The sequence below is a fragment of the Scomber japonicus genome, chromosome 9, assembly GCF_027409825.1.
Source record: "Scomber japonicus isolate fScoJap1 chromosome 9, fScoJap1.pri, whole genome shotgun sequence".
NCBI lineage: Eukaryota > Metazoa > Chordata > Actinopteri > Scombriformes > Scombridae > Scomber > Scomber japonicus.
In genome coordinates this window covers 15,166,778-15,180,859 of record NC_070586.1, presented here as the reverse complement: position 1 = coordinate 15,180,859, position 14,082 = coordinate 15,166,778, and the positions used below count along the sequence as shown (strand labels likewise).

Below are 14,082 nucleotides of genomic sequence, written 5' to 3'. Positions count from 1 at the left end.
TTATGAACAGAAGAAAATCTTTTTTCAACATTTCAGTGCTCATTTGGGCACCTGACAGTTTTAAGACAGACTTGGAAAAACGGTGAACCTGTCCTTTAAATTGTCACCTCTTACTGGCTTTCTTCAAAAATGTTACTTTTAAACTCAATGTGAAGCAGGTGATTTACTTTTAATTTATCCATAATCTATAACATCGGTTACTTAAGTAATGTTTTCTCTACGATAATGCAGATATTCTTCTGTCTTTTTGGTCCCGGTGAGCTTTTACAGTATCCACCCTTCGCTCTGCTTCTCCCCCTGCCTCCATTCACTCAGAACCAGTGAAGGGTGAGTAACGTTATTGTTCTCCAGTCCTTCTGACAATAGGATGGATGCTCTTAGTTTTACGAGAGGAGTGGACATCATTTTGTTGCTGCAGCTCAAAGGGACATCCTCACTTTCTGCACCAGCTGTTGCATGATTTTTTCCCTCCCATTTAACTTCTTTTTTTAATTTAATAATTGGATATATAGTGGCCGCGCCGCTGTCCGTGGTGCTGAATTTGATTTTGTATTTATTAATAAGAAGCTAAACTGATCTGAGCGGTTTGAAATACTTTTCATGCACTTACAGATACGGTAATGGAAAAGACATCAGATACTGTGCTTTGTTCTTACTCGAGTAGAGATATTTCGGTTTACTTTAGATGTCTTTGGTTCTTGTTTTTGTGCAACGGAGCAAGCCACTATAATTAGTATCATTATTAGGTCTTTTTTATGTGCTTTGGCAGGCTTTCCCCAAAATTAACTGTCTTTTGTTTTGCATCGTGCTTGTATCCTAGCAGCGGTGGTCCAACACATTTGGAGAGAATACATATTCGGTAATGCCACTCATTTGTTGAGTTAGGCTACATCTTGCGCAAACAAGCGATAGAGAGAGAAAGAGAGAGGGAGAGAGAGAGAGAGAGAGAGAGAGAGAGAGAGAGAGAGAGAGAGAGGTTGGTACTGTAAGTCTTTCCTAATAACCAACAGTAGCTCAAAGGGGCGGTGTCCGACATGCAGATAGAGGAGAGCTGGTGCGCACTCAGGCTCCACATTTACGCATCAGTGCTTTATGTAGGTGTCAAAGCAGAAGAGATCTAATTTTCTTGACCAGAAGGACCATGTTGCACTTGGATTTGATATAGATAATACCATCAGTGTCTTTAGAAAAACAAAAAACAAAAACATATAAATATATTTCAGTTTTAAACGCCATCCAGAGTGAAGCACCGGAGAGTGTGTGCGTGTGGAACAAGTGGACACAGAAAAGTTTCCGTCATGGGAGCGCATGGATGGAGCTCAGCGGGTCTTGGGTTTGTCGTTTTTGGATATTTAGCGTTTTTCTGCGGGGTGATTGTTCCACAGGCTGAAGCGGGCTGCAGGGAGAGGGAGAGCCCAAACTGCTGCACCGGCCGAAATAACGAATGTTTTGAGTACACCAAGAGAAAAACAGTGTGCTACTGTGATACTTACTGTCAGAAAACTGGAGACTGCTGTGAGGATTATCAGCGTGTGTGCCAAATATCTGGTGAGTTGCTTGTTCCGTCTTGGTCAATGAAATTTGACATCTAATCACTTCAATTGATTTTTTTTCATGACCTGTTGAGGCTGCCTATTCCAGTCGAGTCCTGTCCAGTGACTCCTGTTGTACATCCTTTTTCATTATGAGCCAGGGATGGCTGGCATTGAGGTGACACAGAGACAGTGAGACATACTACACATAGTTGTCTCTATTGCGCCCATTATGGCTGTTTGTTTTAAGTTACAAGCTAGAGGTGATGTGTAGAGGCTTGCTGGGAGGGTATCGCCAGTCTATAGTGTATTTTCCAACAGCAGGTTGTATGTGTTTGTGTGTTTTAGTTTGTAGGTTTGACCCTTGGCCTTCACATCAAAGCTTTAAAATGCACAAGCGAGACATGAAGTGTTTGGACAGTGGACACAACAACAATAAGTTAATGCAGGGATATCAAGGTCATCAAATCATAATCCACAAAATCCTTAAAATGTGACTTTGGGTAACTGTATAAAAGCTCCCCTCATGATCCTGGCCGATGCTATATATGGACAAATGAGGGAATGGTCACCATGGGAACAAACTGCCAAAGATGGTTGGGATTACAGTAGAGCTGTGTCTGAGAAATGACAGACAGGAAACACTCCAACCTGTAACTGAGGCAGCTCTTATGTTGAAACATCTTAAGTTCATGTGGAGCGATTATCTGTATGCGGATGTACTTGGAGTGGGATCCTTGTCTTAAGTGCACAGTAACAAGCACCTACAGGGACAGTCATACATTCAAAGAGCACTTAAACACTGCAGCGGTCCCTCTATTTAGGCACGTTTAGTTTATACAGTAAACCTGTGTTTGAGTGTGGTGTCTGTGCAGTGATATGAACAGGCTGGCTCATCCAGACTGTTGTCACTTGCTTTAAAATGTGTACAAAAGTACTCTGATGAAAGCAGTAATACGCTTTATTACTTCACTGTTTACAACAAAGGTAAGTGAACCAAATGTTAATATGCTCACTTCACTCATCTCCAAAAGGCCATACCAGTGGTGTCTTTGCACATATAAACCAGTTTCCTTCTACCTTCTACCTTTTCCCCCCTTTTTTCTTTTTTACAACTTGGGAATCTTTTCATTTTAATTAAAACAGTAAAAATCTTGTAAAGTCTTTACACTTGCATGAGCCATCTCAAGCAGCATCATGTCTGCTATTATTTTGGTCAGTGTGGTGTTTTGTCTTTTTCTAGTGCAGACATTTCTGGTACAATTTTAACTGGCATTAGACTGTGTTTACTTGTGAAAATGATTAGCTGCAATGTAAATAATATGCAATTTGTAGTAAATGTAGTACAACATGCAAGAAGCACCTGTATGTTCCTTTAAATGCTGTCAAATCTGTGCAGAAGTTGTAAAATTTCAGTTTGTACTTTTGAACTGAAGATCTCTTCTCATCAGGGTATCAGAAGGAAGATTTTGCCTGGAAATAGATATTATAAATAAACACATTACAGTGTTGCTTAAGAGTAGAGGTGTGGCTACAGGCAGCTAGACAAGGACGAAATATTATAGACTCTAAAATAATTTGCGTTTTTGGTCAGAGGCATCTAGAGACCACATTTATCATCTAGCAACTGGCCAGAGTTGATTGTAGGTATCACTTGATCCATCCCATGTGTCTGCCAAGCTGAAAATGAACAGAAAAAGCACAGGACCTCAGCCAGGGTTGAGTCATCACTGTACTGTTTAACAGCAGCTGGTCTGTCAGAGGTCAGCAAACGGCTGCCATGTGCATCGGTTCACTCACGTGTCAGATGAGGATTTTAGCACTGTGGACCTCATATATTGCTCTGATGGGTCAATCCTGATGTGACGCAGAACAGAAAAAAGCAGATCTGTCTTTGGGATGATGGTATGAAGCAGGTGTGTGAAGCAGGTGTGTCAGGTTGAACATTCTTCCTGAGATTTACTAAACAGAATAACTGTAAAGTAAGACATGTCTGCTGAATATTGTGTCTATTTTTTTTAATGGTTTTGCAGTCTTGATGAGGATAGATGAACTTGACTACACCCTTTGAATCCCTGTATGGATTAATGGGGGTGTATTGATGCTGAGAAACACACATTGACTTCCTCCCTTTGCAACCTGAGCATCTTTACAGTGTAAACACAGCAGGCAGCTTGCAGCTTGTCTCACTTCCATCAAAGCATCCAGTGTTTTTCCTACCCACATTAGACTTTATCTGATTCTGATCCTGATCCTGTAACGCATCAAGGAGTCTGTCTGTGTACTGTCTGTCACAGTCTGTAATTAACCCATGCCAGATGTGGCTGAGCAAAGGGTTCAGAGTCGGACATCAGAGGAGAGACAAAGAGGGACACATAGACTGTTTGCACCACTTAGACACCAACACTTAAAGCTCTTCAGAGTGTGATACTGTTCTCTCCAGAGATGTCGTTCAAATGAAGTATCTGGCAGGAATGTGTGTGTTGTGTAAACAGTTTGGACGATCCTTCTGCACACCTACTAGCAACAGATGATTAATGGCACAAGTCAGATTGTATTACTCCGCTAAGAGTTACAAGCCCATTTAAAGTGAGTGGAAACTTTAGAGGGGAATATAATCCACTCCACAGTTGCATAACTTAATGTGATGTACCGTGCATTTCTGGTAATATCTTGGTTTCTTTCTGCACCAGACTAGCAGAGTGTACCACTCACTGGGCTGTTCTTTGGTTTCTCTTCAAGATGTTGGCACTCACTCAAAATTCAAGAAAAGCTTTTTTGTCATCTGCATGATCTAAATCGCCCATAACAACTACATCATTTGAAGATTGGCCTGATTTTCAGCTGCTGAGGTTGATTATCATTGGATGTTTTCCAGACTAATACCTGGAAAACTGCTGAATTAAGCTTCCAGGCATTTTTTCCTAGCTTAGAAAGACTGACAGTTTTAAAGTGCGTTTTTATCTTTCTAATAAATGGAGACAGAAGAAGATGTTTAAATGTCTCATCAATTTGTTTCCAGTTTGGCTGTAGAAGGTTTTCTGACTAAGCAATGATGAGCTCCTAGTTTTGGAGTCTGTAGAAAGAAAGCTTATTTTTAAACATAGAGAGAAATGTATCATAGAAGAGGGAGAGAAAAAGATGCATACTTCTGCAGTGACAGACAAGTATATATGAATTCAATGCAGTGCCAAAGCAGCTTCTATAAGATTACAGGACATTAAGGGTTGTGGACTGACATTCTGGGAAATGCAAACAATTGAGGTGGAGGCCATTTAGAGAAAAGTGGATACACCAATGAGTTCAAAATCCAAGTAGGGAGTCATCTCCTGTTGTGGGAGTACATTTGGTACATCACATAATTTCCATCACTGCTTTAGAGTAAGCCTTTAATTGCTGGTCCACAAGAGGATGGAGGGGGCAGCTCCTCTCCTCTCCTGTTATGGCGTCTGGTAGTTCTCACCTCAGCAGGAAGACATGTTTCTTCAGAGCCACCAGAGGTTTGCTCATCATTCATCTGTCTCTTCAGCAGGCACTTCTGCTTCTCTTCCTTTCCTCTAGGGCACTGTACATTGTCATGCCGTGATGTTTGCTTCTGTCCACCTACGTTCACTCCCTTTTTTTCCCTGTTTTACTGCCCACATGTTCTTTGACCTCAGCAAGTACATAGTGGATGTTTTTTAGGCTGAGACAGACCAGCTGTTGTAACTTCTGGTACCAACAGTGAAGTTTCTCCTGACATCCTTCATCTGGCCTCCACATAACCAGAAAACACCATTATTGTATTATTTGTTCAATGTAAAGGGTAGAGTTACCCAAATTAAGAAGCATTATCTTGCTTAGTTGTGTCTAGTCATGGAGTTAGTTTTGGGTTTAATTCTGGTTTGAGATGTTCTTGTTTTGACATTTCAGTCTGTACTGCCTCACAGTGGAGGTGAATACAATTTTGTTTATCTAATAATTCAACATCACCAACTTCTTTCAAAACACAGCTTTATTCATGTTGAACAGAGCAGGTAAGGATTACTCCCTAAAGACATTTTGAATGGGAATCTATTTGTCTGTTTTTGCTTGATTTTTGCAACCTCTCAGCCAAAAAGTTGTTCATAAGACAAAGTTCAAACCCAGAGTGGCTGTACATATTTTCCTTTTTCAGTCTTCAAGTTGTTTTTTTATCCAGAACCTGATGCAGTATTAAGGTGTAAACTTCAACACCACATTACCCTGTTTTATAGTTTCATTTCTCAGATGTTTTTCTATTCTATTTATTTATTCTATTTTGCCTCCTTTTTCTTGGTTGTTTATTCCTTGTTGTTAAGGAGTGGAGCTATTTCTTACATGTTTGTGTATAAAGTCTTAAGCTATAATCATTTCTGTATGACAAAGTGTTGGGATGCCATCCAATGTAAATACACAACACCTCTCAGCTCCTACAATTTAAACTGAAAATCTGTCACAGCTGTGTTTGTAATAAATTCCTTTAATTAGTTGGTTTATTTGGTTCCTCTTTTCAAGGTGTCTACAGGAAACATTTATGTGTTATCCTGCTATTAAGGCTTAGTCTCGTGTCCCTCACCCTATTAACAAGCTTATAGATATCTCTTGTGTTGCTCAACATTATAAGGCTTGTCTGATGTGGCTGAGGCCCAGCTCTCTACATGGGAGGGAGGGTGGCTGTGGAGGTGCAATGGTCCTCCAGAGCAGCTGGACATCTGGGTCTCATCAGAGAGAAGGAGGTTGGGGGGGGGGGCAAAGAGAGGGGGTGGGAGAGTGAAAAAGAGGACTTAAAAAAAAGGGGGACAGATGGGGAGAAAGAACAAGGGAGAGTGTGGGACAAAGTGAGAAGAAGATAAAGCAAATTGGCAGGGCAGGTCTGATAACTCTTTTGTTGTGAAACCCTAAAATGGAAGCAAAGTTCAGGGAGAGTGAAAGAAAAAGGAAAGGCAAAGGAAAGCCAATCTGAAAAGACTGATAGTGTGCTATTATCTCACTGTAGCAAGTGTGACTCAAGATTGGCTGACAAGTTAGGAGATAAAAGTGCTGATGTTGGATACACATTCAGAGGTTGGGTTCATTTAAAGGCATTTGTCTGAAGCTCTGCCAACTGCCAGGAGAATTAGCCAATACTACCATAAAATCCCTCCATTAAGTCCATATTATTCTCAATTATACTCTCAATTATTTCTTAACAGAAGCTGATTTTAACCATAGTAAGCATATTTTTAATCTCTCCTCTCCTCTGTAGAGCTCCCATGCTTTTGCTTTTGCATGTTCTGTGGCCAGTATTTGTTTTGTTTTTTTATTTCCGGTTTCAAAGGTCACAAAACATTAATAAACATTATAAAGCTTGCATATACAACATTGTTTCTGGTTAATTCCACAAGTTTCCTTTGAGGGGAAACTTACTTGAAAAATCTTTGTAAAAATATCAGCTGTTTGAAAAGACAAAGACGCTGAACATGCTGACAAGGACTGCCATTTGTTTCCTGTATTGGGGTCAGGGGTCAGAAGTGGTGGCACGCTTTCCAACAGGGGACTTTCTCGTCAACAATGGGGACAGGGGACAAGAGTGGCTGTAAGCTCTGCGGGTCAGGCTGTGTCAGACTGTCAGCAGGGTTATCATGTGGGTGGTGGGACTGTCGCACTGGTGGTACCAGAAACAGAGTGGGGGGACCACCACAGTTTGCTAATTACCTTCTGACCTCTGGTGGCCCAGGGGGCCGGTGAGCCGAGACTTCCAGACATGGCTTTAGTCCTGTTTGTGTGTATGTCAGTGTTCTCCAGGGGGGTAATAGTCCTGTTTACCCTCGGGTGCGGGAACCCGCCGACCCTATCGGTTTCATCACACACCCTCTGCAGTACAGATCTCAACTGCCCCTGTAGCTCATGTTTTTCCCTTTTTATGAGAAAGAAAAACAGCAAAATAAAAACTGAGCCTGGGAACGTCAGAGGATGTTGAAGAGGGAAGGAAAGGCGAGGAGACAAGAGTAAGGATAAGAGGAGGAAGAGGCATGAGTAGGAAGTTGACTGGGCTGTTCGATTACGCCCTTCAGACTTCTCCAGAAAACAGTTCATGTCACTCTACAAGTCTACACAGGGATGTGTGTCTGTGTGTTTTAGAATGATGACTGAAAATGGAACAAGACCAAGAGGTCTGGGTTTATCTGACAAAAATTGTTTTCGATGTGTGTGTGTATATGTGTGTGTGTGATGATCTGGGAAAGGCGGGTGTCAGGTGGGCAGCACTAATGTGCAGGAATGCAGAGATTCCACAGTGGCTTTGTGGATCGGCTGTGTCACTGAGACAGCCACCCCCCCTCCAAAACCCCAACAGGACCATGGGAATGAACAGAACAGGCGGCACCTTGAAAGCTCTCTCTCTCTCTTTCTCCTGTTCACACACACACACACACACACACACACACACACACGTATTGACTTGCAGCATTGTACTGCGGGGTGAGTGTGTATTATAAAGACAGAGTGAGATAGATTAGATGGCAAGGGAGGATTAGATTCAGTTATGGTATATTTATCCTCTCCCTCCCTATAATTTCACCAAGAACATCTAAGAGCTTCATGCTGTGTGCACCTGCTCTTTTTGTGCTAAACTTTTATTGTCTACACTGAAAAAAAACATAAGCCTCACACTGCAAATATCAAGCTTCATGAAAAAGTATGCTTGCATATATGTGTATTTTTGCTTCCAATAATTTGTTTTTTGTGATCATTATCTGCCTCTCTCCTTCTCTGTTCATGTATTTATGAAGTGTGCACTTCCTCCCTGAAGCAGGGCTGTTAAATGTCTGCCACTATTAAATCTCTGTGTTAGACAAGCCTTGATTACTGCTGGAGACCCCTGGCTTTGATCAGAGCAGCAATCTAACTAATACAGCTTCCTCTTAGCCTGATGTAATTGGCTAAATCAGCCTACCGAATAGAACGCCTGTTTGTGTGCTGCTTCTGTGTGTATGTGGCGTGTCATGTTTGCTGGTGTGCGTGAGTATGGAGCGAAAGGAAACCAGAGAGAACAGGATGCAAAATTAGCCTTTTATTTAAATTGCCCCACACATGTGATCTAGGTCGCCGACTTCCTGAGTCTGGGGTTTGCCAGTCTGACATTAGTAGATGGTAATGACCCAGTCACTCATTTACCACCCACTTACCTGAGTAAATGCTCAGTAGTGCACTACTGTGTAAGTCTTTATCTGGGTGTGTGTTGCAGCTCACACTTTCAGTCATGCAGTTCGACATGACAGCACAGATTAAGGGAAAGTTAACAGCTATTTCTGGGCTAAAGATCAACTATTTTTTCTAAAGTAGACCACTTGTCATTATAGGAGAGCTGTAAAAAGCTGTTCTTAAAAAATATTCTTTTTCTTATGCTTTTTACGCTTTTAAATATATCCCTCAACCTAAAACTTTCAGCTGATCTCTGTATCTCCCTGCTTCCCTAGCAGCCATTGACTGTGTGGTGGGATCATGGGGTCCCTGGTCATCATGCACATCTCCGTGTGGGGTTGGCAGCACAGAAAGGAGTCGCCAAGTGTCTGTTCCTCCAAGAAATGGAGGCACACCCTGTCCTGACCTCAAACAGCGCCGAGGATGCTTTGGAAACAACGCAATATGCAGCACTGCAAAAGGTGAGAGCATGACCTTTTCTTCGTGCACGTACAAGCGTGTGTTTATGCATGTACGCAGCCCTGCTCAGAGAACTCTGTTACATATTAAATTGGTGTTCCAGTATTCTCTGGTGTTACTCTTGTGAAATGTTTGACTGTAATCAACATCTGTGCACATCTGCTCTGAGGTCTTATCTCCAGCTGCACTATTTCAGACATCTCAGTTATGCTTTTAACTGTTGCATCACTTTCTCAGTAATAAAACACCACAACACTACTTTTCCAAGAGGACTTCCAAGGAAAACCACTTAACATCACTTTAAGTTGATTCATCAGGTAATTTTGAGTCATACAAAGGAATGATTTGCTCTAAAACATATTAAATCTGTACTCCCACTGGTTGTTCTGCGATTTGAAAAGATGCTCCTCAGTAGATGTATTTGTCATGATCATTTATTTTTTCTATGTCCAAATTTTTACCCGCACAATCTTGACTTGCAGAGGTGGCAAAGATCCTGCCTGATTCTTTCAAGAGGAACTTCAAGGACCCTTGGAGGCGACCACACATGCTGATGAAGGAGGAGAAGGCCAGGTAAGGCCTCTATTATCAGACTGCAAACAAACACACAGGACTGCTCTCTGCTGACATAGTCAGCCCACTTAGTTTTCACTGTAGCACTGGCTTTCATGTGCAATGGATGCAGGGAGGGGGTAATTACAGCCGAATGGTTTAAAGTACTGAATGATTGTATGCCCTGCATGGAGATTGAGGGGTTTTTTAGCAACTGAGGAGTTTCATGTCAAAAATGCAATCTGTGCATGTTTCAGAAGTTTGATTGTACAATTAGATGCACAACTTGCACTCATTTTATATAAGAAAACATTCAGATGCGAATTAACTCACTCTGGCATAAAGTTATTCAGTTGTAGCTCCAAGTTCCAAGGCTTCATTTCATTTTCTCTAATACAGAATACATACTGAATTTCACCTCAGTGTGTGTGCTGTTATCAGTTTTTTCTCAATTTTATTTAGTTTCAAAGGTCACTTTAAGATCAACTTTGTGCTCCAAAAGATTAGAGAATACACACCAAGGCCAAGGTTAAAGGTTGAATATGTAGAATATTTATTAAAAGCTATATTTAAAAAAAAAATAATAATAATACAGCCACGGGGCGTTTTGAGGGGTACAGAATTAAAGTATTGCTTTTCTATAAAAAAAAAATTTCGAAGGTAAGACAGAATATCTGTTAGTCGCTGTAAATAAGTGGTTGTTTACCTTTGTATGCTGCTGGTTCACTGCGTTTTTAGCGCAATAATAGTGGTACTGTTGAACTCGCCAGGGTTTTAGCTTTCATATGAGATGCTATTTGTTAGTGTATCATGAAGTATCAAAACGGTAGCAATGGAAATGTGGAGAGTGGGTTGACTTTCTGACGCTATTCGGATTTTGATATTTGATCATTAACCTCTTAACGCACGCTGTTCCGTTCACGGGACGGGACGGATGTTAGGAGGTAGCCACACGTTCTTCTGAATGTTTTAAACACCAACCCTTAAACATATATACTCATGCCGTACATTGTTGGAAAGCTTAGATTGTTCTGATTCATTCAAGACCACTCACGACTTATATGGTTGCTCACAGCCGTAATAGTATTAGCGATTAGCTTGGCTAGCCACTCAGCTAAGTGAGAAAAGCTATAATGCCTACATACCTTCAAAGTCTTCCCTTTATCCACAACGATCATCTTATGACACAGGACTTTCTGTACAGCTCGCCAAGTATCCATTCTTGTGAAATATGAAATCCGTTTCCATAAAACCGGAATATTTTCCTCAATATGTCCATGTATTTAGTCCAACACGTAATGTAATAACACAAATAACAAACCATATACGGTCCGTTTACGTCATTTCCTGACCTGCGCGTCCATCTCAGAGTACACGTGACTAGATGTTTACGACCGTGAGCCTCTTCTGCTTTTGACGACACCACACACAAGCCAATCGGTGTTTAGGATTAGGCAGTACATGCAGAGACATTGCTGCTACTCCCACTGGCGTGTTACAATGTAATGTACCTCGGTGGTTTCAAGTCAGTTACAGCGAGGGTATTTTATTTTGTGAAAATGACCGGAAGTTCGTTACTCGCTACGGCTAACTTGAGTGGCTCCGAATTCGCAGGAACAAAACTTTAAGCAGATGTTATTTGGACAAATTAGCGTCACATTGTGGATCTAAAGGGCTACTTTCTCGCCTAAAAAGGTTAGACATGTGGATAAAGTGGTATATTTACAGAGTTAGAGCTAAAATATAATCCGGCCATCGGACCTGGCAACCCGACTGCTGGAATTACTTTTTGGTTGTTGCGACTACGATCTCGAGACATTAGATGGCGTTGTTCTGCTCATTCTACATATTCTACCTTTAACATAGCAGAGCCTTGAGATTACTTTGATGTGTAGGAGAACGCCATCTTTGAATATTTGCATCGTGAGCTGACCTTTACTGATAAGGAAACCATAATCCATGTAAAAGGTACAGCCGACCAGCATAGATGTCATCTTTGATGTGAGTTGATTGCAGATGTTCTCAGAGCGAAGAAAAATTAGAATCAAGGGAATAAAATCATGGCAGGTTTCCAGACAGCCCACAGCCTTTCACACTGAATGAAATTGACATTGGATACCTTTGTTTTGACTTAAATGCAGAACATCAGGGGATTGGAAGCGCATTACTCATAAATGTGAGCCATGCACAGATGACACAGATTTAGATTGATTTCATACAGACATCTGGTGCAGTGATAGGCGCTCATGTTGTCATGGTAATTGACCCAGGAAGGAGTTAAAATAACATGAGCCTTTTGAAACAAATGCTGGTAATGTTTTCCTTCACTTTCCTCTGCTCTTTATATTGCTTATTCATTCCTTTTTTATTCACATTTGCTTGTTCACCTTGTAGGAAAGCATTCTTAATTGTTACTGCAGCTGGACTGCATAGATGAAAGACCATATTGTAAGTAAACACTCAAAATTAGACTTGAATAATTATATTGCATCTTAAAAGATATTTAGTTAGTTAGTATGTTAGTGAGAAAGCCTTCAGGAATCACCCTGAGGAAAAAAACGAAATAGATAGACGAAAACCCTCACTGGGGAAGATGTTTTGTCACAGCTGACTGAATCAGAGACAAAATAAATAGTACAGAAGTTCAAAGTGCTTGCCAGAGAAGATAATAAGCAGAAAAACAAGACTTATTATTGTTTCCAGCACACAGACTGAGACGTGTTGATATTAGGATACTGCAGGTGACCGTGACACTGCTGGATCTCCTTCAAATGAAGCAAATGTATTATTGGAAAGTTTGATTCGTCTTTTGTCTAGTTATATTTATAATCAAGCATAGCCTGCTGGGCTGGATTCTCAGTTGGCTTTCAATAACCAAGCTAAGCTTTGAAGTGTTTAAACCTATCTTGCCCATTTTCCATTTGCCAGGATTGTGGCTGATGTTTATAGTGACATATGAGTGAATAAAAATGATCCAAAGCTAAATCCAAGGGACAGGAAGTTAGATGTTGAGTTCTCAGCTACAGAGTTGTGTGAGCAGCACCTTGTTAAGTTCTCACAAAATTACTTGTAGGTTAAGTTCAAACATGAATACTACCATGTTTGCCAGATTGATGGAACACATTTTTAGCAGCAGCCATCAACTCTTTATGACACCTCTCTCTCTCTCTCTCTCTCTCTCTCTCTCCCCCTCTCTCTCTCTCTGTTCTCTGTTCTCTGTTCTCTGTGCTTGCAGTTACTGTGTGTACCTGCGGGTGAAACAGGCCAGTGCAGCGTGTAAACTCAAACTGTGGAGTGCTCAGCTGGTGAGAGAAAGGCTGGTCTGTGCAGAGTGTCAGAGTGACGCCATGTCAAAATCAGACCGCTGTGGAGGAGACGGCCTGGAGAGCACCAGGTAAACAAGACAAATGAAAGAAAAAGTCATTAGTTATTTTCATTCATTACACTACTGAGATCCGTAAAGCTTTAAGGAAGGATGGGGAATTAGCAATTATTTCAACTTTTTCCATAAAGGATGATAATGATTTTAGTTAAGCTCAAGTAATTACTTAGTTTGACGATGCATCAGTCTTTACTCTGGTGAAACAATGTCTTTACCTGAGTTGATTATACTGTAGGTAGAAAAATGTGTAAAGTTCCCAAAAAACCAAGCTGTTCCTTTAAGCTCCACTTTCTTCTGGGGTGGTTATGTGAATTCATTTTGCTGATGGCATTTTGCTGTAAATAATATACATATTCTGATATCATTCTTTGGATAGATAATGCAAGTTTGTAACACTGAAATTGTTATGTGTCTGATATCCTGTATTTCCTAGAACATTCTGGGCAGCAGCTTCAGTCCCAGGCTGTCATGGTTCCTGGGTGCGGGAGTCTTCTTCTGAAGGCTGCCGGTGTCCTCCGTACTCGCTGCTCTTTGTGTGAGCCGCCACACAACCACCAGATATCTGTATGCAGGGACGAGATCGTCCTCAACAACTCCTGCTAACTGCCAGCCAAGCCAGACGCTTCCGATCCAGATTGCTGGATGGGTAACTCAAGGAGATCAGCAGCATCCTGCCACTTTTTCCTTTCACCTCATACTCTGTACTGTATACACTATTACTAAGCACACAAAAATTCTTGCATTTAACTTCAGAATTTACAGTCACGTTATGTACTTTTTCTCCTCCAAAGCACAGCAACATCTATATGCCTTTTTACCTCTGAATCTTTGCTATCTACCTCCATCAATGCAAGTGCATTTGATAATGCATAATGTATAAATATATAAATATATTATTTTGCTTTATACATTTTCTACTTTTGATTGTTATGTGTAATGCATTTGTGTCTATATAGCTACACTTTTTTGTATCCA

The 14,082-nt window shown here is 41.0% G+C and overlaps 1 protein-coding gene across 1 annotated transcript; it reads left to right on the top strand.

The window, feature by feature from the left end:
* The first annotated feature begins 1,260 nt into the window (after positions 1–1,260).
* On the top strand, positions 1,261–13,861 carry si:dkey-178e17.3 (somatomedin-B and thrombospondin type-1 domain-containing protein). Its single transcript, XM_053325859.1, has 5 exons — positions 1,261–1,548; positions 8,990–9,175; positions 9,656–9,746; positions 12,961–13,119; positions 13,541–13,861. The coding sequence occupies exons 1-5, from the start codon at positions 1,299–1,301 to the stop codon at positions 13,644–13,646; spliced, it is 792 nt and encodes a 263-aa protein (XP_053181834.1). The 5' UTR covers positions 1,261–1,298; the 3' UTR covers positions 13,647–13,861.
* The last annotated feature ends 221 nt before the right edge of the window (positions 13,862–14,082 follow it).

What these genes read in the sequence shown, in the direction of transcription:
- si:dkey-178e17.3 (XM_053325859.1), top strand. Translation starts at nt 1,299, where the DNA reads ATGGGAGCGCATGGATGGAGCTCAGCGGGTCTTGGGTTTGTCGTTTTT. An exon ending in GCGTGTGTGCCAAATATCTG is followed by an intron (nt 1,549 to 8,989) that starts GTGAGTTGCTTG and finishes CTGCTTCCCTAG; the next exon opens with CAGCCATTGACTGTGTGGTG. An exon ending in ATGAAGGAGGAGAAGGCCAG is followed by an intron (nt 9,747 to 12,960) that starts GTAAGGCCTCTA and finishes CTGTGCTTGCAG; the next exon opens with TTACTGTGTGTACCTGCGGG.